The 26,646-nt window shown below is 38.8% G+C and overlaps 2 protein-coding genes across 7 annotated transcripts; one reads left to right on the top strand and one right to left on the bottom strand.

Annotated features, from left to right (window-relative positions):
* Window positions 1–301: 301 nt before the first annotated feature.
* Window positions 302–14,598, bottom strand: LOC126976104 (proton-coupled amino acid transporter-like protein pathetic). Of its 2 annotated transcripts, XM_050824296.1 has the most exons (10): window positions 14,460–14,598; window positions 13,589–13,692; window positions 11,688–11,832; window positions 10,354–10,484; window positions 9,983–10,110; window positions 7,834–7,950; window positions 6,661–6,858; window positions 5,061–5,166; window positions 3,811–4,027; window positions 302–914 (listed from the first exon to the last, which is right to left on the bottom strand). In XM_050824296.1, exons 1-10 carry the CDS (start codon window positions 14,460–14,462, stop codon window positions 717–719), a joined length of 1,347 nt encoding a protein of 448 aa, XP_050680253.1. In that variant the 5' UTR covers window positions 14,463–14,598; the 3' UTR covers window positions 302–716. The 2 variants fall into 2 exon arrangements, with proteins under 2 accessions (XP_050680253.1, XP_050680262.1); XM_050824305.1 differs by lacking the exon at window positions 14,460–14,598 and having other exon boundaries at window positions 11,688–11,843.
* A 3,690-nt stretch (window positions 14,599–18,288) lies between these two features.
* On the top strand, window positions 18,289–23,504 carry LOC126975819 (uncharacterized). 5 transcript variants are annotated; one of them, XM_050823852.1, is made up of 5 exons: window positions 18,289–18,396; window positions 18,751–19,429; window positions 20,085–20,249; window positions 21,481–21,927; window positions 22,910–23,504. In XM_050823852.1, exons 1-5 carry the CDS (start codon window positions 18,313–18,315, stop codon window positions 23,446–23,448), a joined length of 1,914 nt encoding a protein of 637 aa, XP_050679809.1. In that variant the 5' UTR covers window positions 18,289–18,312; the 3' UTR covers window positions 23,449–23,504. The 5 variants fall into 5 exon arrangements, with proteins under 5 accessions (XP_050679809.1, XP_050679800.1, XP_050679827.1 ...); XM_050823843.1 differs by having other exon boundaries at window positions 18,295–18,396; window positions 18,733–19,429; XM_050823870.1 differs by having other exon boundaries at window positions 18,295–18,396; window positions 18,733–19,429; window positions 23,015–23,504.
* Window positions 23,505–26,646: the final 3,142 nt, after the last annotated feature.

The following is a 26,646-nucleotide window of genomic DNA, read 5'->3' on the forward strand; positions in this document are numbered from 1 at the left end:
CGGTTTAATGATAAGATCTTATCTATCCACAGTTATGTCCAATATAGTTATAGTCCAATGCTTTATGTCGATAGGTTATTGAAATATAAGTAAGCGTATAAGGATAGATTTGCCTACCTTTAGTAAGTTAAACTAAGGACACATGATTCCTCCCGCCGAATTGCACCTCGTTAGTGCCATATTAGTTATATTCACCGTAAAACTTCACTGCTAGAGACACTGCATATTTATTTACCTAATGTTTGGTTATCAGATATTTGATACTCACCCATCAGTACTACAAATAATAAAAGAAATAGAATACCACAAGCTCAAAATAAATATTTATTAATCACAAAACTATATAAAATATCACAAAAGCGCGTACCTTCCATGCACTCGAAGCACTTTTATTTTCCGCACTATATAAAATTCTTACAATGACATAATTCTAATAATCTACGTGTTTTTTTTATTTATTTTGTAGCACATTATAATCACAAAATTCAACAAAAGTGTTTGCTGAGTCGCTTAGGGATACTTTAATTTGATTTACGACCAAATTTGCTTTACCACAAAATTATTATGAGATGGCGTGTTCCAAACAATATCTCATTTTATAGCTAACGTATAAAATGGCAATCTCAATTTTGTATTCCTAAAGCCACATAATTGAAGCTACAAAATCGGTAACGTTGGCTGGCTACTATACGATCAGATACTCAGCTAGTCAGCCATTAAGAGAACATTGATAGCAGCTCGTTAGTGTTGACCACAGAGCCGCAGATCAGCAGGAATAATCCGATGATGATCAGGGTCAGTGACTTCCACAGCCGCCACTTGTACTTGCCGAGCCCGGGGCGCGCCCACACCGTCATCAGGTAGATACAGTTGGGCCAGATGAACGCCATGTTAGACAAGCAGAAAGTACCCAGCTGAGGATTCAAAATTTCATAAAATTAAACAAAAGTGTGTGTACTTATGTATGCACGTTAGAAGAAGTACTTATTTGGTTAGGCCAAAAAGCATTAAAATGGTTTATTAGAAAGAACAAATTTGTAAAAAATCTTGCAATTAATTTAATGGCTTTGCCAATAATTGTTAAATAATGAATATGGCTCTATCCATGAAGTACAGTTCAGACTGTTAGGCGAGCACTGTTTTTATTGGACATCGGGTAGTCGAGCGCGCCGGATGGCATTTCTCCAATCGTGCTTAGAAAGTGTGCCCCTGAGTTGATGTCGGTGCTAACGCGTTTATTTTAGCACTTATATACAAAAGGCGTAGTCCCTGACTCATCGATGTCAGACCTTGTCCATCCAATCCAAAAAAAAAGGAGACAGTTCGTATCCGGCAAACTACAGGCCTATTACTATTACCTCCCTGCTCTCCAAGATCATGGAGAGCATAATTAACCGCCAGCTCTTGGTATACCTTGAGGGTCACCAGTTGATCAACGACCGGCAGTACGGCTTTCGACATGGTCCGTCGACTGGCGATCTTCTGGTAAACCTAACAGATGGGCGGCGGCTATTGATAGCAAGGGGGAAGGCCTGGCAGTTCACCTGGATATAGCAAAGGCCTTTGATCGTGTATGGCACAAGGCACTCCTCTCAAAACTTCCATCATTTGGGTTTCCCGAGAGCCTATACAAGTGGATCTCCAGCTTCCTCACTGGGCGCAGCATACAGGTCGTTGTCGACGGTTATTGCTCAAATCCCAAGCCCGTGAACGCTGAAGTGCCTTAAGGGTGTGTGCTATCTCCCACACTGTTTCTTCTGCATATCAGTGATATGTTGGACACCTCCAACATACACGGGCCATGCAGGTGTCTCTCGGGTAATCGTCGACCAGTGCCGGGAGAAACTTGTGTCTTCTATCAAGTCCTCTCTTGAGACGGTGGCGGAATGGGGTAAATTGAACCCTGTCCAATTTCACCCCAGAAGACTCAAGTTTGCGCGTTTACCACAAAAACAAAACCCAATTATCGTATCACCGCTCTTCGACAACACTTCCCTTACAACCTCGCCTAGTATCGAAATTCTGGGTCTCGATATCTCGATCGATTGCCAATTCCGCGTCCATCTGGCAACAGCAAGAAGAAACTGGGTATCATAAATAGAGCACGGCAATACTTCAAGCCGGCCCACATTCTAGCGCTCTACAAAGCGCAAGTCCGGCCACATGGAGTATTGCTGTCATCCCTGGTCTGGCGCACACCAATATCAGCTCGATCCATTTGACCTCGTGCAACGCCGAGCAGCTCGAATTGTCGGGGACCTAGTGCTCTATGAACGGCTGGATCACTTGGCGTTGCGTAGAGACATCGCTTCATTGTGTGTTCTCTACCGCATTTATCATGGGGAGTGGTCCGAAGAGCAGTTGCACCTGATGCCTGCCGCCGAATCCAAATGCACCTTCGCAGAACACGCCACAAGTTAGGATATCATTGCCACCATCTGGATGTATGGTGGTCCTCCACAGTGCGGTTCTCAAGGAGCTTTCTTCCACGTACTACAAAGCTGTGGAATAAAGTTCCTTGTGCGGCGTTTCCGGAACGATACGAAATGGTAACCTTCAAAACAACCGCGTACACCTTCCTTAAAGGCCGGTAACGCTCCTGAGATTCCTCTGGTGTTGCAAGAGAATGTGCTGTGATCACTTAACACCAGGTGACCTGTACGCTCGTTTGTCCTCCTTTTCCATTAAAAAAAATATATACGTCGCTGAGACTACGGGACGCAGGAGCTGATTCTGTCCTTTCGGTGCTGTGCCACATTGATTATGACTAGGAGGCGTCCCCTTCTTCTGCTCCACCTTAATGAAGCTATCATTGTCGGTCATACCCTTCGACACAGTTTTACAAGCGGGTTCGTTGCGGGCGTGCCCGCTTCCACTTTCTGTCCTCAGTACTGTCCGCTTTCTGGGTTGCTGGCGGATGGCGGCAGCATAATCACGTTGAGGTGTTGACGTAACGACAGCAGGCGACACCTCCTAAAGGGGAGGAGGTGAGGGACGGGCGGCAAGTACATTATCGCTTACACATGCGGGGACAGCGGCCGGTGTTGAGTCGAATTTCGCTGATTCAAAACTCGCTGGCGAAGCAATGCATTCCCCACGTCATGTGTTGATGTTATTGGCCTCTATTGACCTACTTACAACAGTATTGTTGCGCAACGTCGCTACTTCAGCTTGCAGGTCCTCATGGTGTCCTGAGATGCCTCTAATGTCAACACTACTTCTGCCAGACCTGCCTTGAGGCTTGTGATGTCCTTAAGCAACCTGGTGACGTCGACATGGTCGAAGGTGACGGGTGGTAACTTGTTCAAGTTCCTTGCCACGACGACGGCACGTCGTCAGGATCAGTCACTTTCAGGAGATTTATCATATCCTAAGACTTCTCTCTCCCCTTTCATCCCTCCTGCGGGACGGCACCTGGCCTGTTTTCATCATAACCTCGTACAGGAGCTTCTTGGCGTTGATGATCTCCTCACTCTTGAAATTTGATGCACAGATCTGGATGATACTGATCTCGTCCATACTATCAATTGCGTGCTGAAGGAATGTCAGCAATTCATTGGCTATGAGTTTTTCGGAACTCATAGTCATAATAGCATGCAGCGGCGGTTGCCGCACAGATCTCGAATATAAATTATATTCGTAAGTTCAGTGACGTTACCGAGCGCGCTCGGCACTGAACTGTTATCTATTGTGTAAAAGGTAATAGACTGGCTAATAGTTAAAAAAATATATATGTAAGAATATTGAATCTCTTCGAATCCGAATAATAAATCCATTCCAAGCTAAAACTAAACTAAAAACAGTACTTACGAAACCCATTAGAGCGTTTATGTTTGGAAAAGTGATGGCGATGACTCCGATTGCTGCGACAAAAATAGCTCTGAAGATGAGCTCCCACTTCATATGATTCTCCGGTTTGATCTTAAGCTTGATATAGTAGAAACACAAGTTGAACGGAACCCAGAAGTTAAGTGCATGGGTCACATAGATCATCACTGCAATCAGACACTTCAAAATCTTGGGCAGTCTGGAAAGATGAATAAAACAATCAATCATTACTAAAGCAAGGGCGTGCACATCATATAGGCAATTAGGCAGTGCCTAGCTCGTTATGAACCTAAATAAGCGCTAGTGCTTAAGTTAATTTACTACCTACGGTAGACAGTCTGAAGATTGCAAGCAAGCAGCGTTTAATACAACATTTGTCGTACTGTCGGAATAAATCGCAGCTACGACTTGTTAGATCTACAGTGCTTAGATTCCTAGAAAACCAAAGCACGCTCCTGCGCTAAAGAATTATCTTTATTTCTCTTATCATTCAATAAGTAGGAGAGTTTAAGTTGTTCAATATCAATATTTCATAAAAAAGCCTTATAAGAATCACTTCACTATTTATATAAATAAAATAATAAGAGGTTTTCATTTATGCACGGCACGCATCACAGCTAAACATCTATAATAGATACACACTAATAAATTTTATTTAAATTATTGCGATTTCTTCATTAAATACAAAGTTATTAAGGTTTTAAGAAACAACGATTTTATAAGCATAAGCGTGCTCAGTTATGTATGCTAACGAAGTCTCGAAGTGTCTCTACGAACAGTTAGACGTACCTTTTTGAAAATCCTCTCTCTCTCTCTCTCATTTCTCAAACCCATGCAAGGCCCCATGTACTTGGTTACTCAATTTAAATCTCCTTTCAATGTCATCTTCACACTTTACATCTCTCTCGTAAACAAACTCTCCAAATATACGAATTATTACACCTGTATTACTTTCACCATCAAAATTATTATTACATTCATCTCCCTCAAATACCATTACTTTCGTCCTACTCATGTTCGCTGTCATTCCATTATTTTCTATCTTCTGGATTTCGGCTGCCTATTTATTACGTATAAAACTATTACTAAGTAATTAATTAGCATAAAATATTTTAGGCGAAGGCTTTCCCCTTCTTCTATTTGCCCTTATTATTAGCTGTGCCGGATTCACGCCAGACGGACTGAAGCATGCATAACGCATAAATTGTATAATACGGAGTGAGTATACTTACAAAGTCATGGAGAAGTTCATGGTGATGGGAGACTCGCACTTATCAAGGAACGCAGCGTAGCCGAAGGTGGACACGGCGCACGTGCACACCACGATCATACTCATCCCTGCAAACAAACACTGCATCATTGACGTCATATTCAAACCGTTGGCCACCCAACGACAACGATTGGACGCGATGCGGCTCGGAGTCAACCAGAAAGATTTTAAGAATATCATCTCACATACACCACCAGCGTGCTAGAACTCCTGTGCAATTGCACTAGAAATCTAATTTCAACCTTGTTTACGAAATGGGCCTTCTTTTCTCTTGTTAAAGGTAACTACGTCGTGCCGTCCTTGAAACAACGCGCAGATACACATTCCTTACAGCTTGGTTATATGTGGAAGAAAGTTCCACAGTTGAATTTAGCACTGGAGTGGTGCCCTGGTCCTGAGAATGATGTAAGAATGTGGCTTTTTCATGGCAGTCCTCTTTCATAAATAATAATAACTCCTCCTGGATAAATGAGCGTACTTACGGGTCAATTGATAGATTGATGGTGTAAGATCAACGCAGGCCATAATCTTTTTACGACTTTATAAATCGTTGCATGATTGTGTGGTTTTATGAAAAAAAAGGTTAAAATTGACTTTTTTTCACATTATAGATATTAAACTAAAAATTTTTTTGAATAATATTCCATTAAGGGTATAAAAATCGCTTTATCAATCTTAATTTTATGCTTGGAAAATTGGAATGACAAGGGGAAATAATAAAAGTAGACTAAGGCTCCAACTAATATTTTTATTGAACTCTGTGGTGTCTTAGCCCTGGTAAAAATAATTATTGAAAAGGATTAAAAATGAATTTTCATTCATTTTTAATCCTTTTGAATACTTTCAATTCTTTTTCATGTATATATGTATAGATATACATACAAACAACATTTACATTAAACACTGACAAAAAAAAACAAAATAGCGTGGAGCACTGGCATAAATGAGTAATAGTCTATACACTACACGGTCAGTTGCTGCGAACTATAGGCGCCACCCGACCGTCACGCGACATGCAACACACAGACGAAAAAGTTTTAGACGATGTTATAAAAGTCACACTTTAAAAACTGAAAAGCAACGGTTCTAGCTGTTGCGCTAACTATGACAGTTGAAATGTGCGGCGGGACCAATGTAAACATAAACAACACCAGGAACAGACAAACTTATAATGCCTACTACTCGGCTAAGTCGAGTTACTAAGTCTTTTATGGGGCGATGTATATGCTTTTACAACAAGATCTCAGAAAATGTTCAAAACAAAAGTATTGCGTTATTCAAAAGAATTGTTAAAAAACAAAATAAAATAAATGACTTTCTTAATGATACCACAGATTGGGAATGGAGTGACCGCACACAGGCTAATAAATAATAAGTTTAATTGTACAATATTACTTTGTAAACATATTTTTTCTGAGTTTGATGCGCCCGTACTTCTCAGGTATGAGGCATTCATTTTGGAATGGGTGGTAGTTTTTGACTTTCAATAAGTGATGTCACATCCTATTTTGAATTTGAATTTGAAGTTGAATTTGAATTTGAATAATACAGAAGCTACTAACCTACGACCAATACGAACGGGTACTTGTTGGGGCTCGCCATGTTGTTCTCAATAGGGATCACCACGCCGGCGCATGACATGCTGAACACCGACATGCCCACAAACTCGAAGTAGCTATACAGGTCCGTGTAAGCCACCATGCCAGCCAGCGTCGGGTTCAGCGTCATGGCGTAGTAGATGGCAGTGAAGATGCACAGCACTGGAGAACAATAACATGACCTGAAGTGTTTGTGAGCTCTCTTAAACCAAACAACCAATCAAGTGTAATTCAGTCGTGCACATTAAAGAATCACTGAGAGCAAAATTTAAAGAAATAAACATCTTTACTGTTGCCTCTCAATACATTCTTTATAATATTATGTATGTATATTAGGCACATAAGTAAATTTTGCTAGAAACTGTTATTACCATATTGTATAAGCTTTTACAACAAAATCCCAGAAAATACCTTACCTAAATACCTCCTTTGCACAGGATGCAGTTTAGATTATGGGTACCACAACGGCGCCTATTCTGCCGTGAAGCAGTAATGTATAAACATAATTATATATCGGTCTGAAGGGCGCCGTAGCTAGTGAAATTTACTGGTCAAATGAGACTAAACATCTTGTCTCAAGGTGACGAGCGCAATTGTATTTCCGCTCAGAACTTTTGTGTTTTTCAAGAATCCTGAGCGGCACTGCATAATGGGCAGGGCGTATCAATTACTTGTCACTTAATTTCATAAAAAAAAAATCCAGAACCAATTTATTACAAAATTCTAAAGATTTGTTAAAAAACGTTTATGTGGTAAAAATTACTATAATATAAATGCCTTTTCTAATGATACCACAGATTGGGAGTAGAGCGACCGCCCTCAGACGATTGATATATTTTATTGTACGATTTTACATTATTACCACATTTTTATAAAAAAAAAGAAGCCCACTGAGTTATCCACACCGTGGTTGTAAGTGGAAGCGTGGTGCGAAGGTGATGTTTGGCGGCATCATTGGCATGATGTGCTACTGTTTAATAAAATATTGTTCTTTGCAGTAAACATATGGAAGAACTACTCAAATCAACAAATCATTATGGCAAAATTATTATAAGCAAAAAAATCGTGGGTTCGTTTTTAATTTGTTTTTAGTTAAATTGATATAAAAAATAACATTCAGATTCTGATGATACTCACGTACGACAATGTTGGCACCGATGGAGAACGGAGCCAGCCATTTCAAATGCGTTATCAGACATATTAATATGATAGGGATGATCATTGCAGCCAAGTACACTCGTAGATTCGGGTACCCTGCAAAATCACAAAACAAAGTCGAAGTTAAAACTCTTACGGCCTTACAAATAAACTTAGTATAAAGTTATACCTGAGAACAAACCAAAAATAAGCTAAATGGTTACAAGTCTATATTAATTGTTTTTTCCGGACGCACGTTTCCCGAGTTTATTTGCAAGGCTGCTTGACATTGGAGAGACTTCAGAACTATCATTGTATTGACAGTGTTGTCAGCGAAATATTATTAAACATTTTGCATATTCTCAGTTTATTCTCAGTTATAACTTTATACCAAGTTTATTGCCCACTGCCAAGGCTGGTGTCGATACGAGTATCACACTTGACGTAGATATATTAAGAGACGTTTCAGTTCCCTGGAAACTTGGAAGAGAAGGTCAAACCGGTCCTAAAAAGCTTGGTGTACTCAGTAAGGCGAACATTGCTTCACTAAAAGTTTGCAACTAGACCTATATAAGTCTCAAATATGCCCAAAGAAATAGAACAGTCTATTAGCGAATTGATCAAAATGGTTAATAGCTACTAGACTATGTGATAAGCTTTATATTAACTTGCAACTAAGGCCAGTACATTATCTATTTATTTCAACAACTACTGCAGAAAATGGCCATGTTCGGTTACTAAGTAATCTTAATAGGAATACAAAAGTATAAAATTATCGTATCTATTTTATGGCTTGATAATATATTTAAAAAAATTCTTCCCCCTCACAGTGCCATTTGGTTCACCTGTGGCGACAGTGGATTGACATGAAAAATAATTTTGAAGGAATCAGTTCATAGAAATAAATTTCAGTTGTATTCTCTTTGACTAACGTGAGTGTTAAAGGATTATAACGCGTGTAATAATTTTAACTGTATTTTACCAGTCCCCCAGAAAACGAGATCTGCAAAGGTCTAGTCGTCGGGTTAATTAAAATAATGATAATTTAAATGGCGTGCGTACAAAGTACACATGTCGGAAGTGAAACTTCTTTGGAAAACTTTATTCAATCTCGTTTATGTCAATTATCCTAATCTGTTCTCTAACCCAAATGTTTTTTATCAATATTAGAAATTATTATTCTACTTACTCGCCACGCGCTAAACCTGCACGATATAACGCTAGTAGGGAAGATGTTCAACTTTATCGCATCCGCGCGCTTAGCTTGCACGATTCAAAGCTAGCGGGGAAGTTGTACTACTTACTAGCGGTGTCATGTGCTTCATACTACGTTCGCCCTTTCTCAATCGGTCTCAATCTCCCTCTTCTTGGACAAAAACCTCCCATATTTTCGTGACACTTTATTGGCACAATGGATTTAATAAATTATCCCAAATTCGTCGTCTGCACCGTCGTGAACCTCGGATACGATATCCATATTGTTCAAATCATAATTATGCGCGGCGGCCATCTTGGATTTCAAAAAAAATGATCCCAAATTCGTTCTTTGCACCCTCGAGAACCTCCGATTCAATATCCATATTGTTGAAATCATAAATTTGCACAGCGGCCATATTGGATTTCAAAAATGATCCCAAATTCGTTCTTTGCACCCTCGAGAACTTCAGATTCGATATCCATATTGTTGAAATTATCAATTTGCGCGGCTGCCATCTTGGAGTTCAAAAATGATCCCAAATTCGTTCTCTGCACTCTCGAGAACATCGGATTCGATATCCATATTGTTGAAATCATAAATTTGCGCGGCGGCCATCTTGGATTTCAAAAATGATCCAAATTCGTTCTCTGCACCCTCGAGAACCTCGGATATGACATCCATAATGTTCAAATATCAATATTGGGCGGCGGCCATCTTGGATTTAAAAAAAACTTGCACGATACAAGGCTAGTAGGGAAGATGTTCTACTTACTAGCGGCCGCGCGCTAAACCTGCACGATACATGACTAGTAGGGAAAACCGAGAGTAAAAACTTTTACATACACAGTAACAATTACACTCGTTTTAATCCATTAAAAGTGTTTTATTTAAATGACCGCTGTCACTTTAAGTCGAGAATATACACACGGCACTAAATTAATAACAGCTCACCGTAAAGTCCTTCGATAGATGTTTCTTGAACGTTTTCGACCAACTGTTTTATAGACTTCGCTATAATAAGCTGGTACGTCGCGCAGGCACCGAACAGATCCAGACAGATGATGCCGTCTATGGAGTACCTGCAATCATTATTTTCACCATTCAAGTCCACTAGAAGGCAATTCAAAGAGGTATGGGCTTTCACCTCAGTTATACCATAAAAAAAAATAAACATATTACACAGAGATTTCCTAAAATATAACATAAGCTATCAATAAGATCTTATGTTGCAATGACTCAGTTGCAGTAGTCCCTATCATATTCTACGGAGAGAGGAGATACCTATTTCTCAAATGCATCGCTAATCCCAGTTTCAAATTTACCTGAAGTATTTCGAGAACCTGGCGACCTTGGGGTTGGGGAAGCAGGCCATGGCAGCCTCGCCCACGTCGGGGTACGACATGCTAGGCACCCGGGTCCGCTTGTATAGCTTTTGAGCAGAGATTACAAGTATCTGAAACCAAATCAGAAATAAGAATAATATAATAATGATAATTCAACACGACCATGCCTGATAGTCTATGAAATACCTGGCTGCACTGCAGTGTCGCTCACGATTGTTGAAAATTAAAATATAAAGCGGTACCGCCACTGCGCTCGTCGAAACTATAGTCTGAAGACTAAAGTTGTTAAGTTTCACTAGCCCAGTGATGTCTTGAGCTACGGCGCGCTTAAAATCGCATAGACTACTGCTTCGTGGCAGAAAAAGTGCGCCACTACAGGTCGTCGTCAATGGTTTCTGTTTAAACTGAAAGCCTGTAAGCGCTGGTGTTCCTTGTTCGGTTTTTCCAGGGCGATACAAAATGGGTACCATCAAAAAAAGCGAGTAAGTATATCTTCTAGGGATGATCGGCAATGTTCCTGTGATTCATAGAATGTTATGTACGACGGTGACCACTTTATATCACGTGACGCCTCCGTTCATTTGCCACGTTATCCATAAAAAAGCATAATAAACTAATGGAAGGGAAGGGTAGGGAATGAATCGTTCACAGAGTATTAAATAAGTCAATTTAATATATGCCGTATACTGTATCCGAGTCGATCAGAATTATTCCCACTGAAATCACCTAAAACTATGACTTTAGCGGAGGGGATATGTGGAAGCACATCCACTTATTTATATAAGAATAACAAGAAGACAAGAGTCTCACGTGATGGTTTATAAGGCAACCGCCCATGGACTTCCGCAATAGCCGCAGGGATCAAGAGCCTTTAGGGTGGGAGTATGGTTTTGTTCTTGTAAGTGCCTTAGTGGTATATGTTCGGAAAAATAGCTGCCGATAGTTGATTCAACAAAGTGGCTGCGCGAGGCATGAAATTTCTTACAAAACGCGGGGTTGTAGAACGCCAGACGTCAACTTGATGCGTTGATGGTAGTGGAATTCGACTGCTTGTATTAACCCGGACATTCCTCTGAGCATTTCCCATGATTGCAGATATGATCTTCTTCGGGACTTCTCGTTTCGAAAATTTCCTTCGCTAGTCAATTTTAACAGCAAGCTTGTCTGCATATGATTGCTTATGGTGGCTTGCTTAAACTCTAGTTTGAGAGGAAAGGTTTACTAACCACATTATATATATATATCACTAAGCCACATAATGGGGTTTCAATTCTAATTGTGTATAAGTTAAAATCTGTAGTAGGTATACTCACATAGAGGCAATACCCCATGTACAACCCAAACAGGATATTGAATGGCAGTGCGATCCAAATACCAGCTTTCATGTAGGCCACGTGCCCCCCCAGAATGCCACCCCCAAGTGCCCCCTTCACCATGTGGGCTATGGATCCAATTACTCTAAAACAATGCTGAATTAAGTTCCTCTATACAACATCTCTTTTAAAGCTCGCATTCAAATTCAATATTTTTAGTTTCTTCTCTTTTTCTACTATTTTAAGACCGACAAAAGGAACCGTATTGTCTACAGCTGCTCAGGTCGACTTGGTAGGTACCTACTTAAAATCAGTGTTGGAATTGAGGTCATCCTAATTTCAATTCTAAAAATGCTAAGTGGGTGATCTTTTCAAGACATTCTATTTTTAATTTGTTAATTTTACTATGTATATTACATGGTTTATGTTGCGTCATGAATAAATGCATACTTTACTTTACATATGAGAAGCTAATGAGTCTGTGATAGTATTAAATACACATGAATTATTACACGGCAAAATATTACTACTTAACCCAGAGTAATAATTTTAAATTAATAAAACTTTAAAATTTTCCCTTACTATGTTTATTATTGTGATGGGCTTAGTATAATTTCCGAATACAACTTCCCTCTCTTACCAACTCATAGATTACAACTTATGAATTTGTTATTATGGGACCCAACACCCGTTAAATCGGATCATAAGTTAAAGATCGTCTGAGGTAGCAAAATAAGCAGTCATGAGCGAGTCAGATTCCGTAGCATCGTATAAAGTACTTTTGTCTAAATCATTTTTTTTGCATGGCGGACATTTTGGCTACTTGTTGTTATATATACCTTTTATGCCTTTTATAGCATTGGTGTCTTAGGCTGAGATCTATAAAGCATACGGTGGCTGCGCGAGGCATGAAATTTCTTACAAAACGCGGGGTTGTAGAATGCCAGACGTCAACGTGATGCGGTGATGGTAGTGGAATTCGACTGCTTGTATTAACCCGAACATTCCTCTGAGCATTTCCCGTGATTGCAGATATGATCATTCTGCCATGGTTGGTTGATTCCGTTGGTACCAAACTCTCTAAATACGCTTGATAACCTATTCTCGGGTCGGTTGCCAACAAATTCCATGATTTTGAAACCAAGGTACATTAATTTTATCATTATTGTTTAGAATCTGTCACTACCAAATGAATGGCAATATAAACAGGGTTATTGATTGATTTATAAAAACATACAATAACATTTCATAGGTCAACATTTTTCGTAAGCTGCAGCATTGAGAATGCTCGGTAAAAAAAAGTGGTCAGATTAAATTGTCATCAATTATTCCCATCCACACATCGTCCAAAATATTGACTTATTTTGAAAAATGGTAAAAAAACGGATAACTCAAAAATAATTCACTTTTGCATAATGCATCATCATCATTATCATCATCAGCCGGAAGACGTCCACTGCTGGACAAAGGCCTCCCCCAAAGATTTCCATGACGATCGGTCCTGCGCTGCCCTCATGTGTATTTGGGACGAGAAGATTTTACTGAGCTTCCCAAACGCTGCCCATCTGAGTTGGATTCGACGAATGAACTCTTTCGCTAAATTGGACCTGCCTAACTGGACTGCTTTTCTGAGGTAGATGTACTCGTCAACAATTTCGAGAGTACAGTTCCCAATTGTTACGGGAGTAGGTCCGACATGGACATTTGAAATTATCTTCGTCTTGTCCATGTTCATTTCCAGACCTACCCCTTGGGGAGCTGTATTGAAGCCATCGAGCATTTGGCTTATGTCTTCCATGCATAATGCATATGGAGGTTAAAACTATCGCAAATATCACTCCTATCACCTACTAACTGGAATACGTCAAATTACTAATAACCCTATATAACACAGAACATACCCGTTAGGTTTTGGATTGTCTCTATATTTCACGTAATCAAAGGCGTCTTCATCTGCCTGCGTCGGAGCCAGCATTTTAAAGTTTCCTCTGCCCCCGGGCTGTGCCTGAAATTATTTTATATGTATGAATAGAACAAGCCAGGTCTTCCGGGGAGGGACACTCCTGCCTCCACCTATTCCTGCTGATAAACAACTGTGCCATCTAGGCGTGCCTGATCTGGTATGAAGGGCGTGGTTACAGGTGCTGCAGGTTCATGAAAAATTCTAAGATCTAAGGGTCTATCGTTTCAGTATGCTACAGATAGTTGACCATTGTTCAACAACACATTGGATCTCATTGGTACTTATGCACAGATATAGATACGTATTATTTCCATAAATATTGGCTGTCAGATCTCTTCATAATAAGTGGTTACCGCCTGCCACACTGACTTACACTAAAATCTCGTAAATACGAAATGTTTGTATATATTGTATTACAAATATATTTAGGGTGTTTAATAAAATGTTCGTAGTCAAGTAAAACAGCTGTGGAATGGTTTTGTGTTACGAATTCCGGGAAAAATCCAAAGAGATGTTCGCCTTCTAAATTAGATTCAGATAATAATATATTATTAACAACAGAATTGCAATTTTCTCCAGTTTCCACGTTTTCGTTACAAGTAAAACCGTTGCAAAAGTCAGGAATGTTACGCTTGTCACATTAGGAATTCTTTGCACTATTATATCTTCTGATTATTGTAACTTCTAATCGTTTCTAATTGGGTTTCTCACCATTTTCTCTAAACCATTATTGCTTCAGATATCGGCGATTTTTGATCAGAATTCTAAGTCGAACTAATCTATTTAACATAATTTATGAGTATACTCACCATTTTTACAAAAGCCTATTTACATAAACAGGGTACAATTACAAAAAATATATATAATTCCAAAAAAGTAAACTGAATAATTCGTATGTCATGCAGAATATTTTAAATGTTTCATTTAATCGTCTAGCAGTAGATATTTATTCTTATTAAGAATTCTTGTCAGCCTGCTATGACAGCAGTAAAAACTGTTTGAAACATTATAAACCTTATTGTGATCTTCTACTTCAAATTTCCTAAATGTAACAGAATAAATAGTAGTTGAAAAAACTAAAAAACACGTTTTTTATAGAAAGCCGTACTAAAAGTAGAATATTTATTTTGTAATCTAAAATTAAAATCAATTCCTGCCTTATAGACGATAGATGAAAATTATAAAAATAAACAAAAAAATTATTTTGCAAATTAAAAAATGATATAATTTTATCAAATTAATGTATTGTCATCGGTCCTCGATAAATCTACAAAGTTTGAACGAAATCTGGCCGGTTAAAGTGGCTCAAAATCGCAGCCAAATGAGTCGGTTACAAACAAACATACATACAGGTGAAGCTAATAAAAGTGATCTATAATAAACAACTTATTATAGATCACCAGACTTTGTGGAAGTAAACTGCTCAGTCCAACATAGGCACCAACAAAAATTTTAATTCTAGCCTGTAAAATAAAATTGCATCAATGTTGTGCTGGGGTTTTCTTTACATTACTTTTCCCAGTAGACTTTAAGTCTTGTCATGAACTACAATAGGTAAACTCATTAGATATAAGTTTAGATTTTTGTTTGTTATTGACATAACCAATTGGCACGTGTCCTATAGGTAAAATAAACATCTTTGAATCTTTAGCTCTAGCAGCTAGAGTCGAACTTGAAATCTATTTCTAGAAATAAACTACTCGGTCTACCCGTCTACTACGGTCAGTGTCATCAGTTTAAAAGGCATAAAAGGCATTTATTTTCTCAAAATTTCTTTAGAATTCTTTTTGATGTCATTTCTAATAACTACTAGATACTACTACCGCTTCGGAAACAAATGGCGCTCTGAGAGAGAAGAAGCGGCGCAAGAAACTCTCCCAGCATTCTTTTTTTTGCGCTCTTTTCAATAACAATATACAATATTGTACAGTCATTTCTATCGCTATAAAATAATCACAATCTAGTTCCAGGCTGTCCGATCATTTAGATATTCAGCAGTGGAGTTATAGGATTTACGTATCTACGGGACCCTTATTGCTAACACCGCACTGTCAATCCGCCCATATGTCTGTCAGCGATATTTATCTCAAAAAACGCAATAGCCAGCTGAAATTGGACATATTTTGTTTTATTACTGCCGCAATAATATTATCCCATTAGCCCAAATGGGGATACATTTTATAAGTTTCATCATTTTGCTCTCCCTTTGTCGGTCTGTCAAAACTGATTTTATGTGACATTGGTTATTGCTGCTCGTTGTGTCTCGCAACACCACGGGAATGACAAAACACAATGCAACTGAATAAGCCATTTTAAGCACTCGTTAAAGTACCACAACTACTCTAGCACTAACGAAAACAAAAAGAGAGACACAAATTAAGATCATTTCGATTATCTATATCATTTATAACAAACAGCAATTCATTTTTATATATATAATATAAAAATGAATTGCTGTTTGTTAGTCTCGCTAAAACTCGAGGACGGTTGGACCGATTTGGCTAATATTGGTCTTGAATTATTTGTGGAAGTCCAGAGAAGGTTTAAAAGGTGAATAAATATGGAAATACTCGGAATTAAAAAAAACACAACAATTTCGTTTTTCTTTTTAGTGTCCCCCGTGGTTCAGAAATCAAATTGAAAGAATAGTTTATAATGAATAACTAATAATAATTTTTATATCTTTCTAACTTTCTCAGGAGGTAAAAAATAAACTTAATTTTAGCTAACTATAGTTGGTAGATTTACTACAGTTGTTAATTATCTATCACATTATTTTTTATATAGATTGATAAATCTTAAGTTTTGTCACAGATTAAAATTAATAAAAATCATTATTTTATTTATTATATATAGAACAACGTCTGTCGGGTCAGCTAGTACTTAATAATAAATTATTGATTAATGTAAATAAATCTTTCACTCTTTCTGCCGTGAAGCAGTAATGTGCAAGCATTATTGTGTTATGATCTGAAGGGCGCCGTAGATAGTGAAATTACCGGGCAGATAGACTTAAAAACTTATGTCACAAGAAGACGAGCGCAATAATTATATGCCTGTGGTTATACCCAACTAATATGCTGAGTAGCAAACCTTTTTGGGACAAAACACTGCAAACACCACCTCATTATGTTGTTATAGAATAAGCCTTACTTTCGTTTTTTTTCCTTGGTTCTTGAATGTTTGTTTTAAGTAGATTATGCATGTATATTGTATTAGTAATTATTTAGATAAGTTTTTCATATTTTTGTAATTATATTTTGTAAATGTTTACCTGTATTTGTAGTGTTTGTTCCAAGTAAAGATATACTTACTTACTTAATTATTGTAGTCTCGCACTGATTTTTTGGGTTTGTCTAGAATCCTGAGCGGCACTGCATTGTAATTGGCAAGGCGTATCAATTACTAACGTCCTGCTCGTATCGTCCCTTATTGTCATAAAACATTATGAGTGTCTTTAGTAATAAGGTACAAATGTAATGCAGTAGACCACATGTTATTACTATAAAAGCAGTTTTATAGTAATAACCAGAATATTCGACAAAGTATATACTACTCTGGAACTCTGACAACGCGGGATTGTAAGCGGTTCTGCAACGTTCATTCAGAGTCTAGTTCGAGACAAAAAAAGTACCCAGATCGTCCCTTCTGTTTTGAAACCAGTTTAAACATAAAAGTATCTGAAAGAGTGTTTTTAATTCCTTTCATTTCAAAACATTATAGTTTGGATCATTTGTGTTTAGCTCCGCCACCCAGGTTCCGTACGCCTGTTGTTTGCAGTCAGCATGGAAAGCTATGATCTGCCACTGATCGGTACAAGCTCAGTATGAAAATATCTATGCCCTGGAATATCACATCAGAACAAGATAGTTTCGAACATCCTTTATAGATCAGATGACAAGAACAGTTTGATGCGATCGGGAATTGTAATACGCTATGCCTAAAATAGTTCAATGTATAGATGGGGAATCATTTATAAAGTTATCTATGCTGTGGTATTTTTTATAGAAGAAGAGGACCAACGAACGTCCCTGAGTCACCTGATATTAAGTAAGTCTTCGCACTATTTTATTTATTTATTATTACAAGAAAACATAACAAACACATCACATGATATTATAAGAAGAGATACTGAACAATATAAGAAGAGATACAAAATATAAATATAGATGCGTCCTAACACGTGATTCACAGATACAATAATAAGAAAAAGAAAAATCAAAGGTATACAGTCACAAACGCAAACATTCACAGAAATAACTAATTTGATTATGCGCATTGATACAAAAGATGTAAACAAATTAAATTAAATTAAACTTGGGGCAACGATAACAACGATTTTAATTTTAATTCTAAACCGTGTCTGAACACAGCAGAGGAACACGAAAATATGTCGATGTCGAAGGTTCTGAAGGTACAAATGTAAATAAGATCATTTCTTAGTTTCTCAAGGTCTCAAATAATTTGATTTATAACTGCAAGACCTTGGTATCATTATAACTGCTACAAATACTTAAGATTCTGAAGCAGTAGGTAAGCAATTCTGTACACCTCCTCACAAGAAACCAATTTCACTAATTGATTTCACGGTTCACCTTTAATGTTTAATGAACATATTTTATAATGTAATAGTCAGTAATCGTTCCCCATGCAGGCCGCTGTATGATTCAGTACCTAAATATGTTCAAACTGATTGTTGTTATATTTATCATTACAATTTTAATCAATGGCGCAGCGACTGAGGAGGTAAGTTGAAGGTAACAATGAAAGTTGGACATTACATACATTTTATTCAGATTTCATCTCAACTAGTTATTAATAAAATAGGATTTTAATTAAATTACAAAGCAAAGGCGGAAAAGGGCAAGAAATTCAGACTGTACACTTAGTTTGTATTTAAAGATCATAATTGAACATAATAGGTACCTAGGTATAGATTCTCTGTCAGCCATAATATAAAGATATCTTACGACCTGTGTATACTATCCTATTGAAAATTTTATTTCGAATAACTTCAGACATACTTTTACATATTACATGACTGCACTGAAGGCTGATAATGTTTCTAATAATTGTCATTAGAATTGTATTGTTTCACAGGAAGTAAACACAGAAGACAGTAGAAGTGCAAGTACCGATTATACCCCAATAGACGTATCTTCAAGGTCAAATGATGATGCCGACAATGATACAGTAACTGGAGTTGAGAGTGATGATGTAATAGCTGAAATAGATGACATCATTAAAAGTGGGGAGCTAACTCAAGTCATTCCAGCAAACACTCAAGTACGTCGATTCGCAGCACTTCATGCACTCCGCGATGGATCTGTAGATGAAGATTTCTACAAGAGTGCCAAATTAGAGATTAAATCAAGAGATATTACTGCTAAAATTGGCAAAGGGGAAGCAAGAAAAGCAATTCCCGATGAAGACATTCTATCTACGACATCTAATGAAATTGATGTAACGATTGATGATATGGACGACTTACTATCTCCAAGTGATTTAACAAGAGTAGGTTATCATAAAAACAACAGGAGTATGTACCCAGACACGAGTGGTGAAATAAGTGATAGTAAACACGTGACATGGGATGACGACACGAGTTTAGATCGTTTACCTGCAACCAGAAGAATTTTCGATCTTATTGCTGGGAAAATACCTCCGCAGCGTCAAAACTTAACGACACCTAATATTTTTGATATTAAAGGAAAAGCATCTAAGAATAATAAAGTAATTGAAGATCCAGCCATCTTGGAAGAAGCCAAAGACGTAACTGGTAATATAGAGTTATTTTAATCATTTTCCTCAAGGTTCAATATAAATATTAATTTGCTTGAGGATTGTCACGTCTTGTTACTTCAGGTATTTTTATCGGAGTACCTCAAGCGACAATTTTTTTTTATGACAATAAGGGACGAGACGAGCAGGACGTTCAGCTGATGGTTATTGATACGCCCTATCTATTGCAATGCAGTGCTGGTGCACAGGAGTCCTGAAAATCCCAAAAACTCTGAGCGGCACTACAATTGCGCTCGTCACTTCATCTAATTCAACACCGCCAATTTCATACCGATAAACATAGTATTATGTTTTTTCTTTCTAGTGTACCTCACCAGAAAACATTTATTTTTAAGTTGAGAGTCATGAGGTTAGCAATAGCGACACACCACTTTGTTTTCTCGTCGAAGTCAATCTGAATTAAGGTGCAGTTGCAGTGAGAGTGACTGGACTAAAAACTTTGATATCATCGGCGAATAGGAGTGCCTTGTAATGTAAAATACACACATACATGTTCCCACGTACTCCCTTGTACACGCACACACAACACACGCACAAACATAATCAAGTATAAGTACTGTTATCTCTCTTTGCTATCATATATTGTATTTAAATTATTGGATGGACATTGAATGACGACACGAGTTTTGTAGGTTTACCTGCAACCAGAAGAATTTTCAATCCTATTGCTGGGAAAATACCTCCGCAGCGTCAAAACTTCACGACACCTAACATTTTTGATATTAAAGGAAAAGGAGCTAAGCATGATAAAGTAATCGAAGATCCAGCCATCTTGGAAGAAGCCAAGGACGTAACTGGTAATATAGAGTTATTTAAATCATGTTCCTCAAGGTTCAATACACACACAACACAAACATAATCACTTAAAACTTTTTTTTATGGAATAGCAGGATAAACGAGCGTACGGGTCACCTGGTGTTAAGTGATCACCGCCGCCCACATTATCTTGCAACACCAGAGGAATCACAAGAGCGTTGCCGGCCTTTAAGGAAGGTTTACGCGCTTTTTTTTAATTGTACCCATGTCGTATCGTCCAGGAAACACCGCACAAGGAAGCTCATTCCACAGCTTAGTAGTACGAGGAAGAAAGCTCCTTGAAAACCGCACTGTGGAGGACCGCCACACATGCAGATGGTGGGGATGATATCCTAATTTGTGGCGTGTCGTGCGAAGGTGGAATTCGGCGGCAGGAATAATATTAGGCAGCTCTTCGGAACACTACTACTATTTTCTCTCTTTTATATAATATTTATTTAAATTATAAGTATTTAAATTATTTAAAAAAAAGTGATATTTTACAGTATTATGATTGATAGCCTTATATGTAAATGTTGGATTCAAAACATATGCGGACGGGGTTCCCCCATCTGTATGTATAAATTTTATACATGTTTTTAGTCCCACTCTATGCAAGTTTTGTTTCTCTCTCTCTCTCTCTGTAAATACTTTATGCAAATAAAATCAGCAGTGGGATGATATATAAAATATATTGAGTAAATTAATTAGTAATTGGTTTATATTGTAATAGGCTTAAATAATAAAAAAATATAACAATAATGTTATTAGTAAATAAAGCCAGAAAATTTTAAAGAGTCGTAGATTAAGATGATTCTATTTTTAAAAATAAGCAATAAAACAAAAAACAAAAAGAAACGGCTTCAACAATATTGGCACGGTCAGTTCAAACCAAGCTTGTAACACTGTAATAAAACGCAGACAAAGCCCATGTGACTCCTCTGGTGTTGCGAGAGATTATGAGCCTCACGCTATATCTAAAGCCGAGTGTAATAAAGCGCGAACTTGGCTTTTGTTTTGTGCTGTCTTCGGTTAAGCTGAGCATAATTTCAGATGTGAATAAAAAAATTAAGCTCAGCTAAGTTTTACATGAGTAAAGTCTTAATACGCTCTATAGATCTCCCATTTTTAACCGAATTTAAAAAGGAGGAGGTTATCAATTCGATTGGGATTTTTTTTATGTATGTACACCGATTACTCTGAGATTTATGGTCCGTTTTACTTAATTTGTAGATGAAGATGTCTACAAGAGTGCCGGATCAGAGATTAAATCAAGAGATATTAGTGATAAAATTGGCAAAGGGGAAGCACAAAAAGGAATTCCCGATGAAGACATTCTATCTACGACATCCAATGAAATCGATGAAACGATTGATGATATGGACGACTTACTAACTCCAAGTGATTTCACAAGAGTTGGATATCATAAAAACAACAGGAGTAACTACGCGGAGACGAGTGGAGAAATAAATGATAGTGAACACGTGACATGGAATGACGACACGAGTTTTGAAGGTTTACCTGCAACCAGAAGAATTTTCAATCCTATTGCTGGGAAAATACCTCTTCAACGTCCAAACTTCACGACACCTTACATTTTTGATATTAAAGGAAAAGGAGCTAAGCATGATAAAGTAATTGAAGATCCAGCCATCTTGGAAGAAGCCAAGGACGTAACTGGTAATATAGAGTTATTTAAATCATCTTCCTCAAGGTTCAATACACATACAACACAAACATAATCACCTACAACTACTATTTTCTCTCTTTGCTATAATATTTATTTAAATTATAAGTATTTAAATAATTAAAAAAAAGTGAGATTTTTACAGTATTATGATTGATAGCCTTATATGTAAATGTTGGATTCAAAACATATGCGGACGGGATTCCCCCATCTGTATGTATAAATTTTATACATGTTTTTAGTCCCACTCTATGCAAGTTTTGTTTCTCTCTCACTCTCTGTAAATACTTTTTGCAAATAAAATGAGCAGTGGGATGATATATAAAATTCATTAAGTAAATATATTTATTATTCAAACAAACTATCATTACATGGATGCGTACCAAGAATACTGGCAGCATTACCGCATTGGATAGCAAGGCTGATCCGTTGACCGAAATAGCTGCCAGTGCAGCGCTTGGGTTTCCAGTAGCCTTATTGAGGCGCGAAGATAGTATTTTTAAAATTCTCCGCGCCTCTGGGCCCCACGGGCCAAGTGTCTCAACACCAAACGGCACAAAGATGTATGACTCACTGAGACCAACATATTTGCGACGCTTGCTGTCTTCGGCAGTCGAAGCAGCAAATAAAGTTAAGTAAATGAATTAGTAATTGGTTTGAATTGTTATTTTTTATATATTTATGTTTATATTGTTGTTATTACAATATAAACAATAATAGCATTTTATTTATATTAAAGGTAAAGGTGTATTAAATTAAATTTTTACTTATTTGATACCTTTCAGTTTTTGAAGTCGGTTTTTTTAAACGTAGTTTTGTTTTTCTAATTGAGCACCGGCTGAAGAATTTATATTGCAATGATCAGTTTTATGCTGAGGAAAAAACAAGCATAAAACACTGTTGGAATCAAAATAGATGAAGATACTATATAATCCTGCGAAAAACGGAGAACATAATAATTGGTTTTCATTTCAGGTGCAATAAATCCACTCAATAATCATGCAGCCATCAGTCCCTCCGTCAGCACACTACCACCTCTCCAGGAACCAGAACTCATCCCTCCTTACTCGTTTTTTACAGCTCCAGCTCCAACAATAATGCTCACACCGAGACCATTCCGCATTGGACAAATGGAAAAGGCTGAGCCGAATCGTGATTACCTATTGAATGAACAGATAGTGGATAGTAGAGATGAACTCAACACCGTTGACTTTTTCCACAACAATATGCTGAAAAACAATTATCCATACAATCCTCCAGTTCCAGAACATAAAAGTCAACAACACAATATAGTAGAGGCCGGACTACTTCCTCAGTATCACAATATATTCAGTAAACTTCTTCAGGCCACATCCCGTTCATCTCCCATACGTAGACGGTTTCCACAAAATTATGGGAATTCTTACAGACCCTTATATTTTACTTACAGTTTACCGCAAACTTTGAAAACGTTCGCTCCAAGACCCAGACGTTTCCGAAAGGAAATTCCTTCGAGTGAAATATTTTGCTTTTAATTGAGATAATTATAAATATTGTACTGTTAATATCATAAGTAAAACAATAATATTCATTTTAATTATTTTATTACACATGAAAGTTTAATACTTACAATATTTTTTTTGGAGTTTACTCTTTAAGAATCGATTTTCATATAAGGCGCCCGGTATGAGAAAAAAATTGATAGTAAAATCTACTCATCAAATCTCATAGTAACGTTTTTGGTGCGCATCATTTCTCGCGCACCTTTCACTGTCTTGTATTTTGAAGCTTTATTATATTATTGAAATTGATTTATTATTATACTTTCATAAAGTTAAGTGAAAATTCTATAAATTATGGAAGAATGTGGTGTAAATAATAGTGCCCGAAAATCTGATAAGCACGTGGGTACTAAGTAAGTTACAATTCATACATTACACAATGACATGTATTGTATATAAAATAAACATGTGGGCTTTGTATTTATAAAATATTGAATTATTCAATATACCTAGTTCATACAAATTTATATGAGCTACGTCGTGGTCTTCTCTCGCCTCGCCCACATGGGCGCGGTGGGGGAATGCTGATCAGGACTTTTCGTCCCCTGCAGCAGCGATCACTCGCCTCCCGGGCCCGTTGAAACGGGCGGGTCATTGGGGGTGGGAGTCGTTGCTCTCTGCGGTCGTCTTCTTTAATTTATGGTATATTTGTTGGGGGAGCGGATGCCCCCCTTTGTGGTCAATTTTTTGGAGGCGAGGGAGCGCCTGTTCCCTCAGCTCAGGTCCGGTGATTGCTGCCGGTTTGCACGGGCCTTGACGATCAGCCCCGAAGAAGAGGGAGGGCGATCAGCCGAGCCGCGCGCAAACACGTCACACTCTTCATCCTAGTCCCGCTCGAGATCACGCGGGTAGCGGCGGCTGTCAGGTGGCCGCGCGTGCCAGGGGGCCAGATCTCGCAGATGATGGAGATCGGATGAGTTGGCACGCGCGATCATGTTCAAGGCGAGACGACGAGTGAAGTCGTCCAAGCCCTCGACTCTTAGGTGCCTCTGTATTGTTTGGTTCCTCACGTACCATGGTGCGCCCGTGATGCGGCGGAGGATCTTATTCTGCACGGCTTGCAACCTTTTCCGGTTAGTTAGATTCACGAGCGCGTACCATGCAGGCGCGGCGTACGTGAGTCGGCTGCGTAGGTGAGTCTTGTACACCAAGACCATCACCTTCAGAGGGAGGCTTGAGGAGAGCACTGGACGAAGTAAGCGTCGAAGTCGCGACGTTTATCGACGCGATGGTCTTCGTGACGTGCTCGTTCATGTTGAACCGGCGGTCGATGGTGACCCCGAGGTACTTTACCGTCGGGGACCACGAAATGTCCTGTCCGTTTAGCTGCAACCTATGCTGGCCAGTGAGCACACTCACGGTCGCGAGCGCCTGGGTTTTGCCCACGTTCACCGATAGCCGCTACTTCTTGAGCCATTCTGGCAGGGTTTCCAGGTGGCGCTGTATCTTCACGGCGGCGTGCGTCAGTTTGAGTGGCGATGTAATATACGCCGCGTCATCTGCATACAGCTCCAGAGTCGCCGACGGTTCGAGCGGGATGTCATTTGTGTATTTTGCGTACAGCAGGGGAGACAGACAGCTCCCCTGCGGTACGCCAGCAGAGATAATCTTGGAAGCTGAAATGGCATCGTCTACCCTTACTCGAAACCGACGGTTTTCAAGGAAGTTGGCGACTATGTCACAGGCACCAGGCGGGCAGGTGTCGAGGTTGCAGCTAACTTGTGCACAAGTCCAGTATACCAAACACGGTCGAACGCCTTCTCCATGTCCAGGAATACTGCCACAGCTTTCTCTCTTTTGTTGAGAGAAGCGGTGAGGGTGTGGAGTACCCTGGACAGCTGGAGCGTGGTGCTGTGTTCAGCGCGGAATCCTAACTGTTCTTCCCTAAGCTCTATGTAGGGTCTTAGGAGTGACAGCAGGAGAGATTCGAATATCTTCGACTGGGTCGCCAGAAGAATGATGGGCCGGTAGCTATGTGCTAGTGCGTTGCCTTTCCCCGGCTTTGGGATCATAATGACGAGGCCTTCCTTCCAGATATTGGGAAAGTACCCCGAGCGCAGGATGCCAATGAAGAGTCGCGTCATCGCCGCGATGGTTTGACACGGCAGATGACTCAGGGCGGCGTTTGTGATACCATCCGCGCCCGGGGCTTTTTTCGGCCTCGCCCGAAGGATGCAGCTTCTCACTTTAGTTGGGGAGAAGAAGACCGCATCTTCTAGTGCCTCTACCGGCCGTTCTAGATATCCGGCGACCTCTCTCTCAACTGCTGTCACGTGCGCTACGTCGTCAGTTGGATTCGGCTGGAACTGGTGTTAAAGGTGTTCGGCGAAGATGTCGGCACGCCCTGCCGCTGCGTATCTTAAGGCTCCGTCGGGATGACGCAGCGGGTGAGCTGGGGGCGCTAGATTTGTGATTTGGCGGCACAGACGATTAAGAAATGATACATCATCTGCGGCCTCGCCAATCGTTTCCTCCCAGCTCTCGGCGGCATCCTCTTCGAGTTTCTTCTTGAGCGTGCATTCAATATAGGCAAATAGGCAGAAACAATTTAATATTACTTGAGATATCTGTGATGGTGAAAATTTTGTTCGATCGCTATTACTTTACAATACCTTCAAGTAACAACACGAAGAACACCGCCAAAACAGTGGTAACCGAATGAATTTCATTATTACCTACTAAATATTAGACCTACTTACAATATGTAGACAAATATATTCGTTTTGAATGATAAGCAGACCGATTGTACTATGTAATTTGTATTTTGAGTTTATAAGTTTGAAAATTATATAGATTGAGATTAAAGTTGTTTTTGAACAAATGTTTCAAATACATATTATTACAATAATTAGAGTTCACATTGGATCATGGATGAGTGACATCTACTGCCTCCAATGGTGACTTAAGAAATATGAAAGTACACAATACAATATCACGTCATTAGTCTTGAGCTGCCGACCATCGCTCAACATTTCAAGGAGATATCGCGACGCTACTTTGATAAGGTGTCCGAGCACCCTAATATCTTGGTGAGGGAGGCATGTGCTTATACTCCTCTAGACCACAGTCTGAACAAACAGAGGCAACCTCGACACGTACTAGTCGACCCGGACGACTATATTACGATCGCGAACGCGACACCAGCACCATCACCAACACCGACACCAAACC

This window comes from Leptidea sinapis, chromosome 2 (genome assembly GCF_905404315.1).
Source record: "Leptidea sinapis chromosome 2, ilLepSina1.1, whole genome shotgun sequence".
In the NCBI taxonomy this organism is placed as follows: Eukaryota; Metazoa; Arthropoda; class Insecta; order Lepidoptera; family Pieridae; genus Leptidea; species Leptidea sinapis.

What these genes read in the sequence shown, in the direction of transcription:
- LOC126976104 (XM_050824296.1), bottom strand. An exon ending in ACATGGGGTATTGCCTCTAT is followed by an intron (nt 10,485 to 11,687) that starts GTGAGTATACCT and finishes ATTTGGTTTCAG; the next exon opens with ATACTTGTAATCTCTGCTCA. An exon ending in ATGAACTTCTCCATGACTTT is followed by an intron (nt 4,028 to 5,060) that starts GTAAGTATACTC and finishes TCATCTTTCCAG; the next exon opens with ACTGCCCAAGATTTTGAAGT.
- LOC126975819 (XM_050823843.1), top strand. Translation starts at nt 18,313, where the DNA reads ATGATTCAGTACCTAAATATGTTCAAACTGATTGTTGTTATATTTATC. An exon ending in ATGGCGCAGCGACTGAGGAG is followed by an intron (nt 18,397 to 18,732) that starts GTAAGTTGAAGG and finishes AATTGTCATTAG; the next exon opens with AATTGTATTGTTTCACAGGA. An exon ending in AGAAGCCAAGGACGTAACTG is followed by an intron (nt 20,250 to 21,480) that starts GTAATATAGAGT and finishes CTTAATTTGTAG; the next exon opens with ATGAAGATGTCTACAAGAGT.